The 23,025-nt window shown below is 43.2% G+C and overlaps 1 protein-coding gene across 16 annotated transcripts in view; it reads right to left on the bottom strand.

The window, feature by feature from the left end:
* Window positions 1–679: 679 nt before the first annotated feature.
* Window positions 680–23,025, bottom strand: part of EGLN3 (egl-9 family hypoxia inducible factor 3) — a 101,704-nt gene continuing 79,358 nt past the window's right edge. For 15 of the 16 annotated variants that reach the window (XM_040970124.1, XM_040970125.1, XM_040970129.1 and 12 more), the window contains 4 exons: window positions 6,167–6,286; window positions 4,451–4,587; window positions 3,174–3,247; window positions 680–2,372 (listed from right to left, as the gene is read on the bottom strand). In XM_040970124.1, the coding sequence (XP_040826058.1) occupies window positions 2,341–2,372; window positions 3,174–3,247; window positions 4,451–4,587; window positions 6,167–6,286 (363 nt within the window). In that variant the 3' untranslated portion in view covers window positions 680–2,340. Of the gene's footprint in view, window positions 2,373–3,173; window positions 3,248–4,446; window positions 4,588–6,166; window positions 6,287–23,025 lie in introns of those variants that run through there. The other variant, XM_040970137.1, reaches the window with a different exon arrangement.

Here is a 23,025-nt window from a genome sequence, read left to right as displayed (position 1 = left end):
AGGTAGGTTCTTAACATTTCATTGCCAGGAATATAAATGAAATTGATCAGATTATTTGCCAAATAATGTTTCTTCCGCAGGGCTAAATCCTCCCCTAAATGAGGTATAAAGTAAAAAGCAAAAACCAGACATGGAATATTGACATTCTGTTTTCCAGCTTAACTCAGATTCACTCATGAGCATGCATGAAAATGGACTTGGTATCTACTTTATTAGTTTATGAACATTTGTCTGAAAGGCATAGCAAGGTGTAAAAGGTCAGATCTATTGGCAAGCCAAAATATTGACTCACCTGAATGACACAAGACACGCTCTTGGAACTACATCACAGTCCTTCAGAATAGTGGCACTACCAATCTCATGATATTAATTATGATGAAAACATAGTCATATAACATTCCTAATACACATCCTCCTTTCTTTCTTGGTTTCTGCTTTTCAAAACTGTGCCAAAGGCTATCAGTGGCCACCTTTCAGCTATCACAGTCCCAAGAGGCAAAGGGCAGAATGATCACTTATCAATTTTCACATTCACAGTGGCCAATGGTTGGTGTATCTTACGTATGGAAACATAAAAATGACAGTCTGGCCAAGCTGTCTAAAACTCTTAGCTTAAATGTGGTAAGGTTTTAGTAGGCACATCTGTCAAAGATGAAGAAAAGGAATCAAACCATTAGAATTACAACATAGGAGACAGTGTTTATTCAAAAGTATTTACTGAGCCCTTGCTGTGTGTCAGGCACTATGTTAGGTGCTAGGAATACATATTGCATTGATTAAAAACATACAAAATCCCTGTCTTCATTGTGCTCACACTCAAGAGGAAGGATAAAAGACAATAAACAAAATAAATAAGTAAATTACATAACAAGTTAGAAGGTGGTAAGCACTACAGTGAAACAAAATGGAGCAGCTGTGAGAATGAATGATGATAAGTTTTATCTGGAAATTTTCCCAAACCAGGAAAGAAAAAAAAATAAACTTCTTTCTTGGAAAGTATATATATCTGTACATGACAAATGAAAATATTGCTGGCTCCTCAATATTCTTAGGGTTTTCAAGCAAGAATTAAAAAAAAAACACAAGTAGAAATGCAAAGTAGGAAGGCTAGGTTTCATACAATGGGTGCTCAACACAGAGTTCTTGAGGCAACAGGGTCTCTGCTGACTGCAGTAGGAGATGCTTCCACGGCTCTAACAAGTTTCATGATTCACGCCACACTGTCACCTGCAGTGGGGCTGATGAGGCAGAAGGGAAAGGCAACATGGAAGAATTCCAATAACTGCTTGAGTCTTTTTCTTTTTTACTCTGATTTCCTACTTATAATACAGCACCCGACACTTTTTGATTCTGTCAAATAATAGTGAGCTCAATAAAAATGAGAACTAGGGGAAAAAATCCTGGGAAGTCTGTATTTCCAACTCTAGCTTCCCTCTCCAATTGTTCAAGACATGCCCATCTACTGTACGGACATCAGTAGACTTACCTATGCTCTTCTCAGAGGTTGGTACCAAACTACCAAGATAGATTTCTCTGGTCTTTTGATTTAAATTCAAATTTCTATTCCAACCACACAATAGAAGAATTCATATCTAGTGTTAGCTTTGAGAGAATGAGGTTCCCCGGGTAAAAAGTGAAAAAAGAGAATAAAGGGTGCTATCACCATTGATCAGAATGTCATTATTTTCTGGAAAATGAGACAGAGGCAGAAAGTTCAGATTTTAAGAGCTAAAAAAAGAATATATGTATCTACATGTGTCCACGCCTTGGGACAGTTATTAACTGACCACAATAATAGCAGCCATTTCCAGAGGTAATCACGCCATTAGGTTGTGCTGATACTCTTGAAAGCCCATCAGCCCCCTGGGTTGAGAACATCTGGAAATTGTTCAGATGACATAAATTTGTTTCCTGTTGTTGAGATTTGAATAATGCCTCTCTGTGATATCTGTCACCATGGTTTGTTTGTTTCTTTGCAAACCTCCTCCTTTCAAGGCAGGAAGCGTCCATAAAGTGCGAGGAAGATTCATCCTGGTGCTCCCAGGCTTGTGTTTCAGCAGCCAGTTTCACCGAACCTATCCACTACAGCGCCGGCCAGCAAGGACGTCTGTAGGTCTTCCTGGAGTTAGCAAGGGGGTCCATCTGGCAGAGATCGCCTCTGTCAGTCACCGCAGTCTTGGCAAGAAAACACGAAGTACCACACGCAAGACAGGGATATGAAGGAGGCAAACAGTCACGGTAAGCTTGTTGTCATTGAAGAGGCCATCTTTGGATTTCAACTTAAAGAGCAGGCGAGAAGGGTTACGAAAATGAAAGAGGCCAGCAGATTTCAGAGCACACTCAGTCTTCGGTGAGGGCAGACTCGCTCTTTCCTGGGTTAGGGAAGAAAAGACAGTAGCAAATCAAACCAAAAGAACCTGCAGTCAGAACATGCATCTCAGAACATCAAGCCAAACGTTCTGATGGAGCTCCACGAATGGTGTTTGCTTCCCTGGGCATTTGATAACTACATTGCCCAAATGGGTCATGGGCGAAGCAACATTACCTGTTGTTGTTTTTTTGTTTTTGTAGTTTTTTTTTTTCCTGTGCAGTTTCTCAGAAACTTAATCACAGGCCAGGGAGCCCTGTGATTGTTCCAAACAGAGCTAGAACGTGTAGCATTTCCCACATTTTGAGAAGCAGTAATTTACCTTTGCATAAGCCAACTTTGCAAGATTAACGTCGTAATGCGACATATTTGGGGAGATGCTGGTTTATAATCCTGGTTGGAGGGGATACACACTCAGTGCATATGGCATGAGCCCTGCTTTCATACAGAGGAGGCTTGGTCCCAGGCCAACATAACAGATAAACTGCCATAGCTGATTTCCATTTCCTTTAAAAATGTTCCAGAATCACAGGCAAGATTAACTGCTCCTTTGGTTAACATCAATGATGCAAAGTTAATTTTCCCATCACACCACCAGTGGGCAGTCTCAGAAGCTGATCTTTCCATTTTTCTTAAAAGAGGAAAGGCCAAGGCTTCAAGATTAACCCATCAGGATATCATTATACACGACACTAAACCACTACTGCAATACAAACGTGTGTACTAGAGATTATACAGAATTCAAAGTCATTGATTGACTTAATCAGAAGTTGTAACAACAACAACAAAAAAAGTGAGCACATACTAGTTAAATTCTTAAATTTCTTTTTGGCTTCTGCCCTTTCTTCGGCATCAAAGTACCAAACAGTCATAGCGTATCTGAAAGATAAATAGGGATAAGGAGTTTAGGCTTACCATACTGCTCTCACACTCGTCTGTCAAACCAACAGAAGTTCACTCCAATTTTAATTTAAAATTAACTTCTCTGGTTTTGACCCCATTCAAATGCAATGGAACACAGAAGGAATTCCAGGTATGCACCAGGCATGATCCGGGTATGATGAGTTCACTGACCCTGTGATTGGGTCTTCCTTTTTCTCTTGGGCGATGGGGAATTAAACAAGGACTGCGACAGGTCAATGAGATCTATACATAAAGGACTAGAAGAACATCATTCTGCCAAAGCCTGGGTGATCGACGTTGGGGGGAAAACACTGGGCAGAAGGTAACATTTTGGTAAACAGCTTATTTTAAATCACAGGACCTGCAAATTTCTTGGCTTCTTTCCTCTAGTTTTGGCTACTATGGTGAAGAAATGAATAAGAATGCCCTCAGGGTTTCCACTGCATGCCCACTAATTGGCTTTGTCCCATCCCTGGGATCAACTGGAACAATGGATGCTTGGCTTTCAGGAAGTCTCCTTGGCTGATTATCTACTGGAACTCTTCCCAAAGACTTTCCATCTACTCTAGCTTTGCTCCTGTCTCCCTGTGGAGTCAGCCATTGTGTGACTGGGGAATAAGCCCAGACTTCGGCCACAGATGACAGCTCCTGATTACCCAACTCCATAAAACAAGTTCCAGGTAGATTTCATGCTTGCACCTCTAGAGTCCAAGACGATTTGGCATTTAGTACAAGGCATTTCAAAGAGTTGGTGGAAAAATGTAATTTAAATATAAGTTTATTCTGATGTGAAATTTTTTTGAAATTCACATTGATTTTCTCCTAATTCATATTTTAAGTGCTTCTTGACGATCCTTTTATGAACAGATATTTTTTTTGCACCAAAATAGACTTACATTTAAATTCCATTTTCTATGAAATGTTTGAAGTAGGCTCATGTGTTATCTCTAATTTTGGAGGAGAGGACCCTTTGTGATTGTAATGTGATTGCATGAAGTTTTGACATAGACTAGTACTAAAGAAGCCACGATCTCCCCCTTTAGTTTTTAAGGACTGCAGATGGGTTTGCTTTAGGTCACTCAGTCTTCCCTGTGTCCCCAGGTTCAGAGAGCTCCCTGGAAATGGTGGTGAGGGGCTCGTCATGAGCGCCTGCAGAGCAATCATTGCCCAATCTACTACCTGGTGGCGTAGGAAGGCTGCACTTCATGCGGGTTCCTGCGATCTGACCAGAAGAACAACAGTCTATCAAAAATGGGCTCCACATCTGCTACAAACGATTTGCCTTCTGGAAATATTCTCAGGATTCCACCGTGTATCTGGGGACCACAGAGAAGGTAGATTATTTCGTAGCCTCACATACAGCTGACCAAGAATAAGATTTCTGCTCTACCTGGAAATAATGCCATTCTCCAAGTTTTACTTCAACCTCACACTGGGTACCACATTTTATTTCATGTTTTTAAAAAGATTTAGATAAGTATGTATGTATGTATCTGGAGAGGCAGCTTTACAGAAAACAGAGTTAGAGCAAGAGAAAGATCTTCTATCCACTGGTTTACTCCCCAAATGGCCACAATGGCCGGAGCTGAGCTGATCAGAAGCCAGGAGTCAGGAGCTTCTTCCAGGTCTCCCATGTGACCGTAAGGTCAAAAGGACTTGGGACATCTTCTACTGCTTTCTCAGGCTGTAAGCAGGGAGCTGGATTAGTAGTAGAGCAGTGGGGACATAAACCAGCACCCAAATGGGATGCTGGTGCCATCACAGGCAGAGGCTTAGCTTACGATACCATAGCTCTGGCTCCAAATGACTAACTTATTGCATGTGTACTCAATCTGTCTTGCAAGAATAGCCAAGTTTAGAGCAGCATTCAGGCCCAAGGTATCAACATCTTCCCCACAGCACAATGCCTATGGCTAACAGGAAGTCAATGACTTGCTCAATGATTTCATACTTTGTGCTTTGCTTTACTGACCTACAATCCCTCCTCCTGCCTATGAGGGCACCTCAGAAAACCTTACAGGGGACCAGATGGCTGCATTTCAGTCACGTTACTCAAAAGGGAGAAAAGGAGACAAGCCTTGGCGCTAACTCACTGGTTTCCCAGGTTTTGTTTTTCTGACCCTAGATAAAATACCCTGCTTTTATGACAGCCAGCATTTGCTCTAATGAACAGGAAATGGAGACGCAGAAAGTTCAAAAGCCAGAAAAGCTTCAGAAGTCCCCAACTTCCCGGACTCTTAAATCATGCTTAACTTTCAGAACGTGTATGAAGTCCAGACAATCGTTTGCAAGCAGGGGCCCAGACTGTCTGTCTGTCTCTATCTCTCTCTCTTTCTCCCTCTCTCTATGTGTGTGTGTGTGTGTTCTAAAATACAAAAATAAGCCACAAAGCCTTTGGCACACATGCACTATAGTGAGCCATGGCAAGCAGCCATCAGCAAGATGTATCACCCTGAGAAAGAGGCGTGTGAGGGAAATTTCTCTTGGGGACGAATCCTATAAGTTCTATTTTTGTGCTGTTCTCTCAGTGTTGCTGTTGGAGGGAAACACGTACATCCTATTCTGTACTGAGAGTCCCATCAGCTCAGAATTACACTAAAAAAATGTATCTCCAATCCTAAAGATTAAATTACCTTCCCTTTGTCGAGCACCCATTCCATATCTTAATAATGATCATACCTAACCTCCTCCAAATTAGTTTTATATACCTGATCTTCAGCTCATCAAATTTAGTACTGATCTCATGGGGGAGGAGGGAAAGGAAAAAATGAACCAAAGACACGATTCATCAGTAGCAGAGAGAGAGCTATTATACATGCAGAACTTTCCTCTGAAGGATCTCAACTCTTCCTGTGCTTTCCTAATTCCATGCATGCTCCCGTTAGTCCTCAATACCTTGGCATCCCAGTTCTTGTTCAGATAGTAGATGCAGGTGATACAGCGGCCGTCACCGTTGGGGTTGTCCACATGGCGAACGTAACCCGTTCCATTTCCCGGGTAGCAGGCTACCATTGCCTACAAGGAAATCCCAAGAAAGCTGGTTAATAACACCGAGGCAGACTTCTCTTCCCACTGGTGAACAGACAATAAAACAGTCTCCTTGGGAGACTGCTGACTTCTCCAGTACAGGCACAGCATGTCTAGTCAGCCTCTTTGGCATGTAAGAACAACATCCAAGTCATGTCTTATGGCTCAGCTTTAGGACACTTCAGAGCCCTCCATCGAGACAGGGCGTTCTGTCTTTCCTCAACACCTTGCTTTGAGAAAACCATTGATGACTCCCATTCCAGGTCCACAAAATGAGAATCACTAGAGGCGGAGCTTAGGGGTCATGTCTGTTGAGCACGTGCCTCTGAATCACAGCATCACTCAAGTCGTACAAGACCCAGTCACAAAAAAAGATCAAGCTTGCTCAAGAAAATGTTTAGGACTGAAGAAAGAACAGTCAACGGAAAGCAAATATGTTAGCGGGGACAACATAGTGAAATCCCCTGCAGGGAAAAAACCACACATATATCTTCATGTGTGCTTCTTCATGTTTTTCTTCTTCCTACCTGTTAGATATGAAAGTAGGTGGTACCAGGAGGCCCTCCTCTTTGGTACAAATGTTACCTGTATCCAACTGGCAGAGAAATAAAGCAGAAAGCTTTCCTGAAAATTACTGTGGTCGCCATAGTGGTGCAGCAAGTTAATCACCTACCAGCAGTGCCAGCATTGCAAATGGGCTCTGGCTTGTGTCCCAGTTGCTTCGCTTAGGACCTAACTCCCTGCTTTTGCCTGGGAAAGCAATGGAGGATGACTCAAATCCATTGCAGCCAGTGGGAGAGTAAACCAGTGAATGGAAGCCACCCCCCACCCCCATCTCTCTTTCTGTAAGTTTACCTTTAAAATAAAAATAAATAAATAAAACTTAAAATTACTGTGACAAGTTAACAAACCTCTAATTTTTTCCAGGAAAAATTTATAACAGGGTAGAATGGGAAGGGTAAAGTACAGAAACCCACTTCTTTTCTTTATGGCACTCTGCATATTTTAAAAACATTTTTAGGGACCGGCAAAGTGGCCTAGTGGCTAAAATCCTTGCCTTGAATGTGCCGGGATCCCATATGGCCACCAGTTCTAATCCTGGTAGTTCCACTTTCCATCCAGCTCCCTGCTCGTGGCCTGGGAAAGCAGTCAAGGACGGCCCAAAGCCTTGGGACCCTACACCCATGTGGGAGACCTGGAAGAAATTCCTGGTTCCCGGCTTTGGATCGGTTCAGCACCGGGTGTTGTAGTCATCTGGGGAGTGAATCATCGGACAGATCTTCCTCTCTGTCTCTCTTCCTCTCTGTATATCCGACTTAGTAATAAAAATAAACAAATCTTAAAAAAAAAAACACATTTTTATAGGAATGTGATGTATGTAGAGAAAATAGTAAGCCAGCAGTGTCAGATGAGGGCAAGGATTTCTTTTTGTGTGCTGATGTTGTTTTAGTAGGTAGGCCAGTGTCTAACAGAGAGAAAGTATTCATTCATTCCATTCAAAAGCAAATGGATACAGCAATGAATTAGTAAAAGACTAATTCTCTAAAAAGTTTATACTCCATTTACATTGATTGTTACTTCTTTCATTTTAAAGACCTGTCTTATAACATGCATACAGGGGTCCAATTCATAACGTTCTTTGCTGGATAGACTCTGAAACACACTAATAGTTCAATGAACCCATGTCCACGTGGATGCTAAATCATTCCACAGAGCAGCACAAAAATGCAGCACTAGGTTTCACACACAACACATGCTCCATAGGATAGAAGGCTGAATGATGACTAGGCTTCACTAAGATCTTAAAGTTTCAATCACCCTTATCTCTCACACTTGACAGCTTCATGCCTTAGCAATCCCCATTTCCTGCCTTAGAATGCTGAAAAGGCCAATGCCACGGCATCATTGGAGCTGGAGCTAGACTGTTAGCTTGAATGTGTTTCAGAAGGTGGAATACTAAGACAGCTACAGAGTTTCAGAAGGTGGAATACTAAGACAGCTACAGTAAAGATTAAACAAACGATGGTACCATCAAGCAAAGGATGACTTGGGGAAAATGGAATTGGCAGCAGACAGAAATGCTGGGCCTAGCTGGAAAGGAAGAGATTAAATGAAGTCACCGAGTAGGGAATTACCCACCATCTCTGGAAAGCAGCTATTAGGATTATAAGAACCACCACTGAGCCAATAATGAAAGTCACTTAAGCCACAAACAATGACTGGCTGGATTCCCTATCATCTCAGCCTCCCTACATTTGGGTGTAAAAAGAAAAAGTGCTCATTCAAGCCCACACTATGCTTTGGTCCTTAAGCTGCTCTGTTCCAGGAAAAGGCCAGGGGTCTGGATGCCTGTTGTCTACCCCATTCCACATCTGTGTGACCTAAGGCCCCATTTCTTTCCTCTGTAGACAGGACATGGGTTGCTCCACCTTAGAAGATTGAAGATCAAAGAATTAATCCAAGCATCAACACAAAAAAAGCTAGAGTTCTAGAGACCTGAGGAAGTAGTTCATCTGCCTTAAGATTCAGCTTGGATTAAGATATTAAAAAAATAATTCTAAAGGTAGATACAATATCACAAAAGTACAGTCTCTGGTACTTGTTGCATCTACACAACACACATAGAGAAGAGCTAGCACAATTCCAAGGGATTTGCCATTAGGACAAAAACCCCAAAATGTAAGCAAACTATCTGATTGCTTACCGGAGAGGAAGAGAGAGAGCTTTTCTGGCCAGGGTGAATATCCACGCTTTTTCCTGGTTCCAGAAGCTATATGCATGCAACTTGAAACAATGGAAGGAAATCATTACAAGCTGCAGTAAGCTTGTTGAAATTATATTCCGTAAATTTTAATCAGTGAGCTTTCTGGAACACGATAAGACATGGGTCCTGCCATAGGTACATTCCCAAATATTTGCTGATCTTCAACAGGGTCTAAAACCACCAAGCTCCAGGATGCCCTGAGGGGCAAGCCTCACACTGAAAATAAGCCATTCATTTATGTGCCAACCTGTGCACAGGGCAGTAACAAACTGCGGAAATGGATTGGCTTAACTGAGCTGCTATCTGAACCTCATCAAGCCTGGGGAAGGATTTAGTCTATCACGGAGGAAAACGCTTCAAGGTTTTACTGTTGTACGAATGGGGCCAGAGTGTTTTTAATGCTCATGAAACAATGATGCCAAGCAATAACACTGACACATACCAGGAGGATGTCATTTATTGCAGGCTTTTTGTTTGCTCAAACTTCCTGATTGGCTTAATAGCCGATCGTACAGAAGACAATAACATGGTGGTGTCATCTACATTAATGTAGCATAGTGTAGTCGTATGGTTATATTCTTGACAGTAAAATAAATCCACATGTTGCCTTCTGCATCACCACTCTCGCCATTGACCCCATGGGTTACTGCCCCAACTCCCGTCTCCTACCATCTCCAGGAGCCTCTCCATAGCTCTGTGCAGGAGGAAATGAGTAGGGGGTGAGCCAGGTGTTCCCTGGCTGATTCTAGAAAATGCACAAAAGTTCTAGACACCAAATAGCCATGTTTGGACAGGAAGTATGTATGCATTCTTTAAAAACACACAAGTACAGGCAGATTTGTCACAATACCAAAATATACTCCCCAAAGCCACTAGTAGAAAAGAAAAACAGTGGTTCCATTAGAGTTACTGGTGAACTAATTAAAAAGAAAAAAAAAATGCCCACAGAAAACAAAAAGTGCACAGTTTTCATTGCAAAACCTAAATAGAATACTGAAGAATGCAATCAGTCACACCCTGATTACAGGGACAACCCCTCCATCACACATTCAGAAACCATGATCATCTCGCATCCATATGCTCTGGTTAAACTTCTCACTTCTGTATTAACCATCACACTTTGTATTCCTAAAGAAATGGATTTTATATTGCTCATGACTTTGGAGTCAGATTTGCTGATTAAATGGTTTTAAACAAATGATAGTACAACATTTTAAAAAGGCTTTTTAAACTTACTTATTTTTTTTATTTGAAAGGCAGAAAAGCAAACTGATGTTTACTCTCCAAATACCCAGAACAGCCAGGCCTGGACCAGGCTGACACTGGAGCCAAGAACTCCCTTCCGGTCTCCCAGGTGCATGGCAGGAACTCAAAGCCCCGAGGAGTCACCCACTGCCTCCCAGGGTGTTCATTAGCAGGAAGCTGAGCTCAGAAGCAGAACTGATATTCTTACTATGGGATACAGGCCGTCCAAGGAATGCCCTAACTGTGACATCCAATGCCTGCCCACATACACAAAACCATCTATCTCCCTTTGCCAAGGAACATATCACAAGGGAGCATGCAATAGCTAACTTTTCTGGATAGAAATGAGGCCCGTTTCTTTCCAGGGACAAGAGCATAAGTGACCAACTTGCAAATGTTTTTAGTCAGCTGTGGGTAAAGAAGTTGAAGGCTACACATCAGAGTCATGTTTCTGAATAATCTGTGTTCAGCATATGCTGAGCGTGGACAGTGAGCAGGGCGGCCCAAAGTTAGACACTTCTTTGTCCTACACTCATGACTGATGGAAGGACCCTATTGTGTAATTCATCTGGAGGTGAAGGGGGATGGGGCATAATAATTAGCACAAAAGCACTGTATGTACTAGAAGCAGTTCTAAAATGGAAATCCTATTTTTGAAAGAAAAAACAAAAATTTAAAAAGTCTTTTAAGTATTCAAACTGCAATAGCCAGATAGCCTCAGGGAAAGCCAAAATGAGAGGAAAATCTGTACTGGGCATGGTTTTTACAAGGTTGATTATTTAAAAAAAAAAAAAAAAAACTAATGACAAGTTAAACCAAAATGTCAATTCCACTATGTTCTGTTTGGCTTTTATAATGTAAGCTTTAGCCTTCCACCAGCTTCTTCACTCAAGTTCACGGGATTTTCAAGGTTACTCTGTGGGCTCCACTGTTCACTTAACACCTGCAGCACCATGTCCAGGAGGCCTCTTTACAAGACAATGGCAACGCCACAAAACTTCCCCAAAATGTCACTGACACCCAACTTCACACTCCCTGCCAGGTGGTTCCATTGAGGATATGCAAGTGCACATAAACGTGATGATGAAACTGCACTAACTCACAAGCCCAAAAAGTCCTGCCAAGATTGTTACACGTTCATTCTAACTTCAAGTTGACAGTGATAAAGAAATAAGTCACAGTTAAGGCAAGCAGAAAAGAGAGGAAGTTGCTTAAACCATCATCCCTTATCTTGGCATCTTGCTGGTTATCTAAGTTGTTGATGAAGACCAAATCTTCCAGAGCCTCTCATTAGAGACTGACGTAATGAAACAGTAGAGGTGCAGTTGGTGGGCAGCAACACTAGTGCCCAGTTCCCACAATTCTCTTTGCTGTGTCAGCCTCTGCCCACACAAGTGGGGAGATCCAGAATGCCAAGCAGGCAAGTGGCCTTCCCTCGCGACAATGCTTTCTACTGTTCTATTTCCACAATGAAAATGATGTCTGTCTCCCTCATTCACCATGAATCCACACTAAAAATACCTCTACTCTCCAGCCTACAAGCCTACAGCACCACTGTTGCTACAGACCCTCACTTCCCAATGTGGAAAGCTGAGATGCCAGAGAACCCTGGGGTAGCTCAGAAGCCTCCCGGCTCTGAAAAAACAAAGTTTGAGCAAGCCTCCCGGCTCTGAAAAAACAAAGTTTGAGCCTGATGGCAACTCTCGGCTGCTTTGGGAAGGTGAGTCTGCCCACATGCTGAGTCAGACAAGGGCACACAAGCCTCAAAGGGCAAAGAATTCCCCTGTCTTACTTGAAAGCCTGTCCTCGGGTAAACTGGGCCCTAGCTTCAGGACCATCCAAGCAAGCATCAGCAACAACCTAGACTATGGGACCTTTGGTTTAATTGTCCCGGGTCAGTGATCACAGTGCTAGCAGGTTCCCTGGGATCTTTGAGATGAGCACCTCAATCCCCAGAAATAGGCGTGTACACACACACACTCACACACAAGGAAGCTGCATAAAGTGACAGTGGGTTTGCAAGCTTTGAGGGCTCCCTGCATTTGATACTGTCTTTCAGAAACCCTGCACTTCAGACATGAACTTCTGAGTGAATCTCTCCCCTCACCCTCCCTCAACTCCCCCAGGAAGCCACAAAAGGCCAGGAATGTGAAAGACTATTGTCATTCCAATCTCAGTTGTGGGTAATTCCTCTCCTTGGAGGGGATTCAGCCAGAGCCCTGCAATTAGGCACAGTACACAGGGCCCCCGTGCAGCGGCCCTAGCAAGACAGGCCGTTGGGGTTTGGGAAGGCTGCCCTTCCCGTGAAGGCCTGGCTCCAAGCCAGCTGGGTGATGACTGAGTGACAGGGCTACGTGCGCTTCGTGAGGGTGGCAGGCAGCCCACACCCGAGTACATAGCCAGGCGGCCCGGGGAGGGAGCAAACACTTGGAGAGTCCTCCCTCCTTCCCCCACCACTCCCTCAGTCACCGGGGAGAAAGCTTCCCCTGAATTAGAAAGTCAGAGCAAGGCAGCCAAACTCGGGGTAAGAACGCGAAATAAGACAGGCTTTTAACCATATCCTTTCTAATGCCCTCTCCACCAGAGTCAAGGTAGCCAACTCCTGACGACCCACATAGCCCATTGGCACTTTATACACCGTGTCTTCAGCAATTTCCTGGATGCTGGGAAGGTGAGTGGCGGCCATGTCCCCTGAGTCATGCTGCTTGCTCTCTTCTGCAGAAGCCATTAACCCTGCAAGTCATCCTATGGACCTGCAAGTTATCGTGTTGCCATGGCAAAACAAAGTCATGAGTAATTCCTAAAGCAGCATGGGGGTGGGACTCAGGCTGTTTAACCACCTCTGAAGGGAGACAACTGTTTTATCAGAAGAATATACCTGAACCTGGAATTTTATAAAGATTCTGGGCTGGGCAGAAGAGTTAAAAAAAAAAAAAAAAAGAAAGAAAAGAAAAAGAAGAACTGTTGTGACTGTGGGATTGCCAGAGAATTAAGTATGATTCTCTTTCAATTTTCAACTGCAATTTATCTGAAAAACTGGGAAAGAATCCATGACAACTTAACGACACTGGTGAGACAAGACTTAGTGAATGGTAATATACTAAAAAAAAAAAAGTTACCAATCAAAACATGTCATGAAAAACCACCTTGAGGTAATACTGTTAAGACAGGAAAACCCCCTATTTCCATTTCCACATGCTGACAAATACACCCGCTGAGTGAAAGAATTGTCACACAGCAAGCCCAGACGTGAAATTCAAGAAATCCAGTGACCACATGAATTGACTGAACAAACATTTTTATGGTGTTTGCTGTGCCTGATACCATTCTGCATACTTTACAAATCTTAACTCATTCACTCTTAATAACTCCACAAGATGGAAACATTTCCCTTTTATAGACACGAAAACCAAGGCACCAGGAGGCTGGGTAACATGCCTCTTGGAGCTCAGTAAGTCTACTTGAAGAGTAGGAGTTGAGTTCATGAACAAAAAGCACCAAGGGGAGAATTTTCACAAAAGCCAGTGGGTGGTGGCCTTGTGTCTAAATCCTCGCCTTGTATGTGCCAGGAACCCTGGTAGGTACCGGTTCATGTTCCGGCTGCTCCCTGTTTATGGCCTAGGAAAGCAGTATGTTATGGCACAAAGCTTTGGAATCCTGCACCTGCACGGGAGACCCAGAACAGCTCCTGGTTCCCGGCCTAAGATAGGCTCAGTTCCCAGCTGTTGCGGTGGCTACTTTGGGAAGTAAGTGAACCAGTGGATGGAAGATCTTTCTCTATGTCTCTCCTCTCTGCAAATCTGCCTTTCCAATAAAAATAAATAAATCTTAAAAGAAGAAGAAGAAAAGAAAGCCAGTGGGCAAAGGAAATCAACTTTGATTCCTACAAGCAAGCTCAGTTGCACAGGCCATTGTCCTTACATGGGTTATTCCCTTGCAGGCCAGGTTAAATCTCACTATAAAGTTGGCTTGGACTGAAATTGGTCAACAGCCCATGATCTGGGCTGCTCTTACCTCCTCAGGGTACACTCCCCTTCCTCTGCAAGGCCTGTATTATAACTCTGATCAACACTTGTTTCAGAGTTAGAAGGTAGATGGCCAGTTAAGACAAAATTTAAAAAGGAAATACAAAAGTTTGTTTCCCCAGGGGAAGAAAAGGAGTAGCACCAGGCAAAGGAATCTGAAGGATGCGATAAATTTTCCTTACTTATGCCCAACACTTGTCCAGAGATAACTTCACTGTTACAGCAAACGGCCACGGGATGCAGCACTTTCCACAGTCATGTTGGAATTCACTAGATACAGACTCACTGTGGTTCAGAGAAGGGGTGAGATTCAGAAGAGCTGCTGTTACAGGGAGAGAGAAGTAGAAGGCTCTTCTAGGTGAGGATGGGAGTCGGGTATCTGGGTGGGGGCTGGATCTGAAAACAGGTGCTATTGTATCCACTGGGACCATCAGTGAAATTGCCTTCCTTCCACTCCAGGCTAATACAAAAAAGGCTGGTCTGATGGTGCTCCTGCCTTAACAAGCACAGGCTCACACACTGGACTGGGAAATCAAAGCCCTCCATGCCAGCCAAAAGGCAGGCGGCAGCCATGGGTTCACCTCTAAGCTTTGATTCCAATTGAGCCACTCGCCATTTGTTTGTCACATATTCTGACTCCCCACCCCCCAAAAAAGAAGCCCCACCTTTCAGCCTTCTCTGACTCTGACATTCTTCTTATCCTCAAGGGCCAAGACCACGTTGGGCTCCTGTGTGGTACTCACAGTTGACACTAGTAAATGCCCATTAATGACAGAATCATTGGCCCCCAAGGCAGTCTGTGTGCATAAAAAATCATTGACTTTTACCATTTTTCCTGGGTACTTTAATTCACTCTCTTTTGCATACCTAGATTATTAGACACCTGTTAAGGGGGCTTGAGTTGTGGTGCAGGTTAAGCCACCATAGGGGTAGGGGTATGAACGTCTGCCATCCCATGGGGACCCAAGTTCGAGTGCCAGTTGGTCTACTTCCAGTCCCATTTCCTGCTGATGCATGTGGAATGCAGAGGAGCTGGATCAGAGGTGAAGCAGTCAAGCATTAAAGAGGTGCTCATATGGAATGATGCTATTAAAGGTAGGTACTGAACACTTGGCCACACAGTGTTGGTCCATAGCTGCCTCTTAATGCCTTAGTTTTATACATTGGTTCTCAAACTTGAGCACAAATAAAAATCAGCCGGAGACATTGTGAACTTCCCAAGAGAAAAGCCAAAGAATTTGTGTTAACAATATGTTCTCAGCTGGTGGTATTGCTAATGGACCACTGAAAACCACAGCTTCTTTTTTGGGAAAATCAAGAGATTTTGCCACTCCTAAGAATAAAAAAAAGTAATGTGGAATTAATCCACTGGTCTAGTTAATTCAGAGAACTGAAAGGGACCAGGTAGTGCAGGAAACGAGAGGAACTCCTAGTGTGTGGCACAGTCTTTGTGGTGTCATTCCTGAAGTGAACAGCAACATTCCTGTTGTAACTTCCCAGCATTGCTGGGCTGGGTTGGGTTCTGCCTCCAAGGGTTACTGTCAAGTCCACTGTTACTGGAGACTTCTCTCTCCAGGAGTTAAAAACAAGGCACTTACAGCACTGGATGAAAAGTACATTTCAGGTGAAAATGTAGTCTTTCTTTGCATTTAAGTCTTGCTAATTCTGGGAGAAGATATATATTGTTGTACCTATATGAATACTATAGATGAAGCATTCTTGGAGAACTGACTTGCCCAAGAGCACGAGATGTATTTAAGGTATAAAACATTCATCCTAGTGCCTACTAGTAGGCACAGACCAAACTTTTCAAATTAATATGAAAATAAATATCAAATTAATCCATAAATGAAACAAAGTCCCTACACAATGCTCTGGTCGTAGGTGCTAGCCCACCATCAGGTCCTAGGCCCCCACATTCTTCCAGCCTCCCATCCTTACCATAAAGTGCCCTTGTTCTGCTTTTTCCATGGCAAATCAACCTGTCTCCAACACAGTTTGGTTGAATGGAGCTGTGGTGCAGCAGGCACTACAGGGTGTTGACCACAGGGTCAGTTATCTTCTAATTGACAGCACTTTGATGTTTGGTCTTGTCCTGTAGGTTTTATTTTTCCTTTTCCAGGAACCACAGGCACAGAGCAAGAAATAACAATCATGTGGCTGACTGGAGATTATTTTGCCATCATCGAAATTTGCATAAGAACACAAGAGGGTCATAAGCGTTATTGACCAGCCAAGAACCCAGACATAAGCTAACCATGCACCCCTCAGTGTCAACTTAAATCTCTAAGAACTGACACCCTCTGCCCCTCAAAAACCTTGGAATTAAGCAATAGCTGCCCATCTCCTTGCTCTGTGCTCTGCAATATCTACTGGATTATAGACAGAACAAAAGGCAAAGGTAGGTGACCTCCGGTAAAGTCTCTTAAAAACAAACAAACAAACAAACAAGAGGCCAACTTTCTAATTTAAGGATTTCTACTGAGAAAGGGAAACAAAAAAATTAATAATAATTAATAAAAAGACAAAACTTGAGGTTCTGTAGTGAATTTTGAAAAAAAGCAAAAATAATGAAAATTATTATTTTCAAAATAATAGTGAAGTATAATAGTCACATTTGTATCAATAATACTGGATGCTCTTGCCTGAATCTTTAATATTTGTATTGAAAGAATTTTTGAAACCCATTCCAGTCATTTAAATTAACCTATGAAATACTATGAATATGAAAGACATGATTCCCATGTGTGGGGGTTGAGCTTCCCAAGTAGTACATCAACTCAGTTTGGACTACATAGATAAGCAGAAACCAGAAGACTAAGAAACAGGCTCAGGCAGAATTTTGTGCCTGAAAAATACAGAGCAAGCTCCTCCAGATGTGAAAGCTGTACCTGGAGTCCACGGTGCCAGCTGTGGACTTCAGCTTCCTGCCCATGCAGACCCTGATGGGGAGCAGGTGGTGAAGTGCATGGGAGGCTCTGCCACCCACATGGGACACCTGGATTGTTGCCAGCTCCAGGTTTTGGCAGGGAAGTACAGGCATTTGGGAGTTAGGCAGCAGATGGGAGGGGGGGAGGAGGGGGAAAGAAAAAGAAAAAAGAAGGAAAAAGAAGGAGAAAACAAACACTATAACCTAAGACGGTGTGTGTGTGTGTGTGTGTGTGTGTGTGTGTGTGTGTGTGTGTGTGGCAGGCACATTTACTCTGGAAATTTAGAAACACCGATCACTGTATCTTTTAAAGAATAAAAACCAGGTTGACTTAATCAGGAGGTATTGACACTGTGCTAAACATGGAAGCAGGTACAGAAAGAATCCAATGTAAGACCTGAAAGCCCCCATTATACAATAGCCAATCCATGGTTCTGTAAAGCTGAGGTTGGGCTGGGGCCAGGGTAAAAAAATGTGTAAGCACAGTCACTCCCAACTCATCAAGATCAAGAGCAGAAACTCACCCACAGATCAGCATTGAAAGAAGATGCAAAGTTACAGTCAGTGTCGCGCTGGTTTAAGACAGAAATAATTGAGAGAAAAGGGGGTACAAATTCTAGGTATAATTAACCAAGCTCACTAATCTTGCTTGGCAAACAGACACAGAGCTCTGAATCTGAGCCAAATCAACGGCTCCTGGCACTCTGCCAATGCTCCGTGCTTCAGTCTGGCATCCTGAAATGATTTGTCTGTTGTATTTACAATTCCGATGCCTCTGGATTAGGTTACCCGCTGGGCACCCCAGCAGATGCCCGGCAGAATACATCTGAACTATCATTACTGTCAGAACATGTGCTCCGGACAAGCACTAGAGAAGAGTGACATGCACTTTTTAGAGCAACGTGAGTTAACAGCGACAAAGTGCTGCTACAAAGGACTGCGCAGGTCTGTTGCTACAAACAACCTTCAAACTCCTGCTTGGTCTTCAATGGACATGGAGCAAGATGGCATCTCATTGTTCTCAGGGCCACAAAGTAGAGTCTAGAGCAGGGGCCCTGCCAGACTGACTCATCAAGGCCCATTGGTGAGCAAGTCTCTGAGTTTTAGCCCGACGTGCTTGGAAGAGATGAGCTCTGCTTATGGGTGGGGCTGAATCGCCCCCTCCCACTTCTCCCACTCCACCCCGATTCCTTTATCAACCTGCTGCATTCACAGAAGGGGCTTACACAATGCGAGGCGGTTGTTATTTATGAAACGAGGCATTTTCCAAGAGTCACAGTCAGCAATGAGGACTTTAACAATTTGGCTTGAGCTGAATGACATCCAAAAGGAAATAATTTACCACACCCAAAAGCTGAAGGCAGACCTCATTAAAGGTATTTCTATCACTTCTCAGTCAGAATGATATTTAAACTTCTCACATAAAGTGCTAGTCCAGCTAAACTGGGCCCACTCAAGCTGACTCCTGGTACAAGCCAGCCAGGACAGGACCTTCTCTACTAGGGCAGCTGTCAAAGGTCCACTGTCAATGACCCGCTCCCGATAGCATCTCTCCAAGTAGGAAAAACAATTTAACTGCTCAATGATGAGGAACTAGATTGCTCTGATTTCTGTTACATCTCTCCCTCTAGAAACCCTCCTTACAGAAGCCTGCTATGGCTGTGGTCACATATTTAGGCTACTTCATTTTAAATCAATAGCGAAAATGAAGAAATCCCAAAGAGAAGTAATAACGAATGAAAGTAACAATGGGCTTTTTCACCAGAAGACAAGAAATCAAAGCTTGGGGAGGCCACTCTGTAACACTCAGCTCTCAGCTCACCTCTTGGAGCGGTTCTTCATTAGGCCCACCTTCCAGCTCCCTCCCCCATCCTTATAGAGGTCCACCACAATGCAAGGCGTTCAATGACATCAATGGATAAAGTAAATTGATATCTTTCCCTCCCAATTTCTCACTTCACTGAAGGCAGATCAGGTTGTGGTGGTGGTGAGGCTGGTAGACTAAAATGGAGACAAAATAAAAAATACACACTTTCCCTTCTTTCTCCTAAATGTCATTCAACAAATAAAGAAAGCCATGTCTACTCACACAGAGGGTCTTGCTTCATTGTCACTGGGGCAGTGTTCTGATGACTATTTCCTTAATTTCCTCTCTTCAAAAGTTAAGTCATCTCACAAAGCCTTCATAGGACTTTCTTATGTTCTTACAGAAGAATATTTCAGTGCTGTAAACTCGGTGACCCCATCTCCCTAAAATACCTTAAGCACAGGCAGACAGCAAGTATGATGCCCAGTCCTCACATATCTCCTACAGACCCTGGAAACCTTATTTGTGACACATCCTCCGCTGTCCCCAACCAAGGGTTTGATAGGTCCCTGAGCCAGGGTGAGACAACCAGACTCTCAAACACTAAAGAAAGGGATCATAAAATGTTGCCCAAGTGACCTCAAGGCCAAGGGTAGCCGTGATGGAGCCACCTTCTTGAGCCGCATATGAAACAAAAACAAGAGTCATGAGGAGCACAGAGGGAGAGAAGGAAAGAGTACAAAGAAGCAAAAGGGAGGCTATAAAATTTCAGGAACAAAAGCAGCTCACTGGTCATCATGCATGTTCAGGGCTTTCTGGACCTGATTTGGGGCTGCAGGCTTCTCAGCAGCCTGGCTGCACTGCCCGCACTTGTCCACAGAGCCAGGTCTTTGCAGTGCATTGCCCTGCTCCTGGCTCAAGTAGGTCACAACCAGGAGAAGCTCCTATGGTAACGAAGGGCTATTCCTGACACCACACAAGAAGGGTGGGCCGAAGCTGGTACTGCCCAACCACAGGGGAATAAGCCCACTACTGGGCAACATGTCTGCTTCGATTCATCACCTCTTGAGCCTAGACACCACTCCTGGGGGTGTCATCTCTAGCGGAGGACTAACCTAGCTGTTCACCATCAACCGTCCCAGAGCTGCTCCCATCAGGAACTCTAACAACCAACCTTGCTCAAGAGTACCTTTCCTAAAACTCTTAGGAAAAACCCTGGCAGTATACTCCACTCCTGCCTCAAATGTTTTCAACTTGGGCCCGGCGCGATGGCGCAAGTGGTTAAGGTCCTCGACTTGCATGCCTGGGATCCCATATGGGCGCCGGTTCTATCCCGGCAGCCCCACTTCCCTTCCAGTTCCCTGCCTGTGGCCCAGGAGAGCAGTCGAGGACAGCCCAAAGCTTTGGAACCCTGCACCCGCGTGGGAGACCCGGAAGAGGTTCCTGGCTTCTGATCCGCATAGCATAGGCCGTTGCGCTCACTTGGGGAGTGAATCATCGGACGGAAGATCTTCCTCTCTGTCTCTCCTCTCTGTATATCCGCCTTTCCAATAAAAAATAGTAAAAATAAATCTTAAAAAGAATGTTTTCAACTGACTCACTTCAACATTTGAGGTTTTTTTTTTTCAAGGTTTCAGAATTAGTTAGGTATATACTAAATTATTCTATAATCCAAAATTACATGTAAGTTTGTTCACCACTTTATCCAAAACTATGGCACAGTTTGCCCTAGACAGTGAGTGAATGCTCCAAAAACACTTGGAGGGGGGCCAGCCTTGTGGTACAGCTGGTTAGGCCTCATGTGCCACACCCACACCCCATATCAGTTGAATTGTGGCTTCTCTGCTTCCAATCCAGCAACTTGTTAATGTTTATGACCCAAGCACTTGGTTTCCTGCCACCCACATAGGAGACCCAGATGGAGATTTTGGCTCCTGGTTTTATCCTGGCCTAGCCCTGGCTGTTGCAGCCCTTTGAGGAGTAAGCCAGTAGGTGGAAGATTCCCCCTACCCTCCTCTCCCTCTCCTTTACCCATAGATAAAGAAATCTTCATTAAAAAAAAACTTGTTTTATACATGGAAGGATGAGAAAATCAAGAGGCATAATGAAGAACAGATTCCATGGCCGGACAACCCGGATTAGACTCTCATATTTCCCACTTGAAACTTCAGAATTCAGATGAACCCTTAGAATTCTGATAATAATTTTATGTGTATTATCTTTTATTATTCATATAGTCCATTATATAGTTTTGCAGGCAGAGTTTCTCCCCTTTCCGCCTCCCTCTCTCCTCCTCACCTCCCCCTGTATTTTACAATAAAACAGTCCTTCAGCTGCAGTCACAACTCCAGTGCTTTGCTCTTTACATGTGTCATGACATTACAGGCACAGACAATGGTGGAGAATCTAGTATCCTGTTGTCAAGGTATATTAATTGTTTTATTGGAGGTCTTTTTAATGTACATTATCTTAACGTTCCTTTTCCCCCAAAAATACTTTAAGATATTGCTTTCCCTCAATTTTACACTTAGTGTCAACTTAAGCAACTTGCTTAAGGTCAGAAGATGAGTAACTTCAAACCTAAGCCCCTACAATCCAATGGTAAACCGCTGCTTACCACTGACTTAGGGGAAAAGATGGAAGCATTCATTTTGTTTCAGATCGTTGTTCTGAAGATTGAGATATCTTTGGAAAGTGCTGAGCACATTGCCAGACCCAGCAAGATGCTCAAAGGTGTTTATTATTAGAGATCCTACACACGGAATCCATAGTGAGATGCTTCAAAGAGAAGAACTTTCAGTTCTCTACACTACACATCTTCTGGAAAATAGCCATTTACAAGATCTAGGCAGCGAATACAACACGAGAAGATGATAACCAATATTCATCTTGGATACAGCCTAAAACCTCCACAAGGAAATAGAAGAAATCCTTTGCAAGCCAGAAAGCAATGACCATATTTGAGGTTAGGGGGCGCCATGCTGCTGTAGGATATAGGAAACCACTTCTCCAATAGGGCTTCAGCACCCCAGCCCTTCTTACCAACAAAGATAAACAAGCAGATAAACTCTGACCAGTAACTATTTCTCTGGCAGGCAGAAGCACTTTCTAATATTTATTTCTGTCCTCTTCCACAACTTCTTTTTTTTTAGGTTCAGTACATGTTTCTGTTTTTCTCAAAGCCTTCCCTATTGCTTCCCTCCACTAAAGGGGCTCATCGCCTCACTCAACAACCTCTAAAAATCCAGCAGAAAACAAAAAAGGAGTTAGGATGAACATTTTTATACACACAATCTCAAGAAATTCAAAATTATTTTTTAAAAAGTCTAAAATTGTTGAAACTGAGTGATGAGAGCTCATTATACTACCTTTTCTATTTTTACATTTATGCAAGCTTGAAAATAAAATATTCAAACATATCCCACCTTTAAAACACAATTTTTATAAAAATGTAAAACCAGCTTGATGTACTGTTGGAAGCAATACAACATGCAGGACTTGTTTAAGAGAAGAAAAAATAAGAAGTAAAAAGGTTAAATTAAGGTGAAACTTACATAAATCATTTGAAATGGAACGTGCCTCCACAATGCTATTAGAATAAACTACAAACAAGAGACGGCCAGCCACAATGCATCAAGAAGAGGACTTCTTCAGACAAGCAAATAAAACAATTTCACTGTACTAATTGCTTGCTCAAGTCTGGTTTGCATTTGGTTCTAATTGGCCAAGAAATATCTGAACTTGCAGGTGTTTTCCTGAAGGCAGGAATAAAGAGCTTTGTGCTAAAACAGCCAAAGTGAATCTAGAAATCTGGGAGATGTACTTCCTGTAGACTTGACCAATGTTCTCTTTTCAACTCAGTCACCTGCAGGCAGAGTTGAGTGCTTTCCCACCCAGAAGATAACCCATAACTGGATAATCACATCTAGGAATTGTTATTCCTTTCCCTGAGTTAAC

This window comes from Ochotona curzoniae, unplaced genomic scaffold (assembly GCF_017591425.1).
Source record: "Ochotona curzoniae isolate NIBS_2020 unplaced genomic scaffold, NIBS_Ocur_1.0 scaffold_4701, whole genome shotgun sequence".
Lineage (NCBI taxonomy): Eukaryota > Metazoa > Chordata > Mammalia > Lagomorpha > Ochotonidae > Ochotona > Ochotona curzoniae.
Note: the sequence above shows the minus strand (reverse complement) of the source record. Positions and strands in the feature narration are given on the sequence as shown.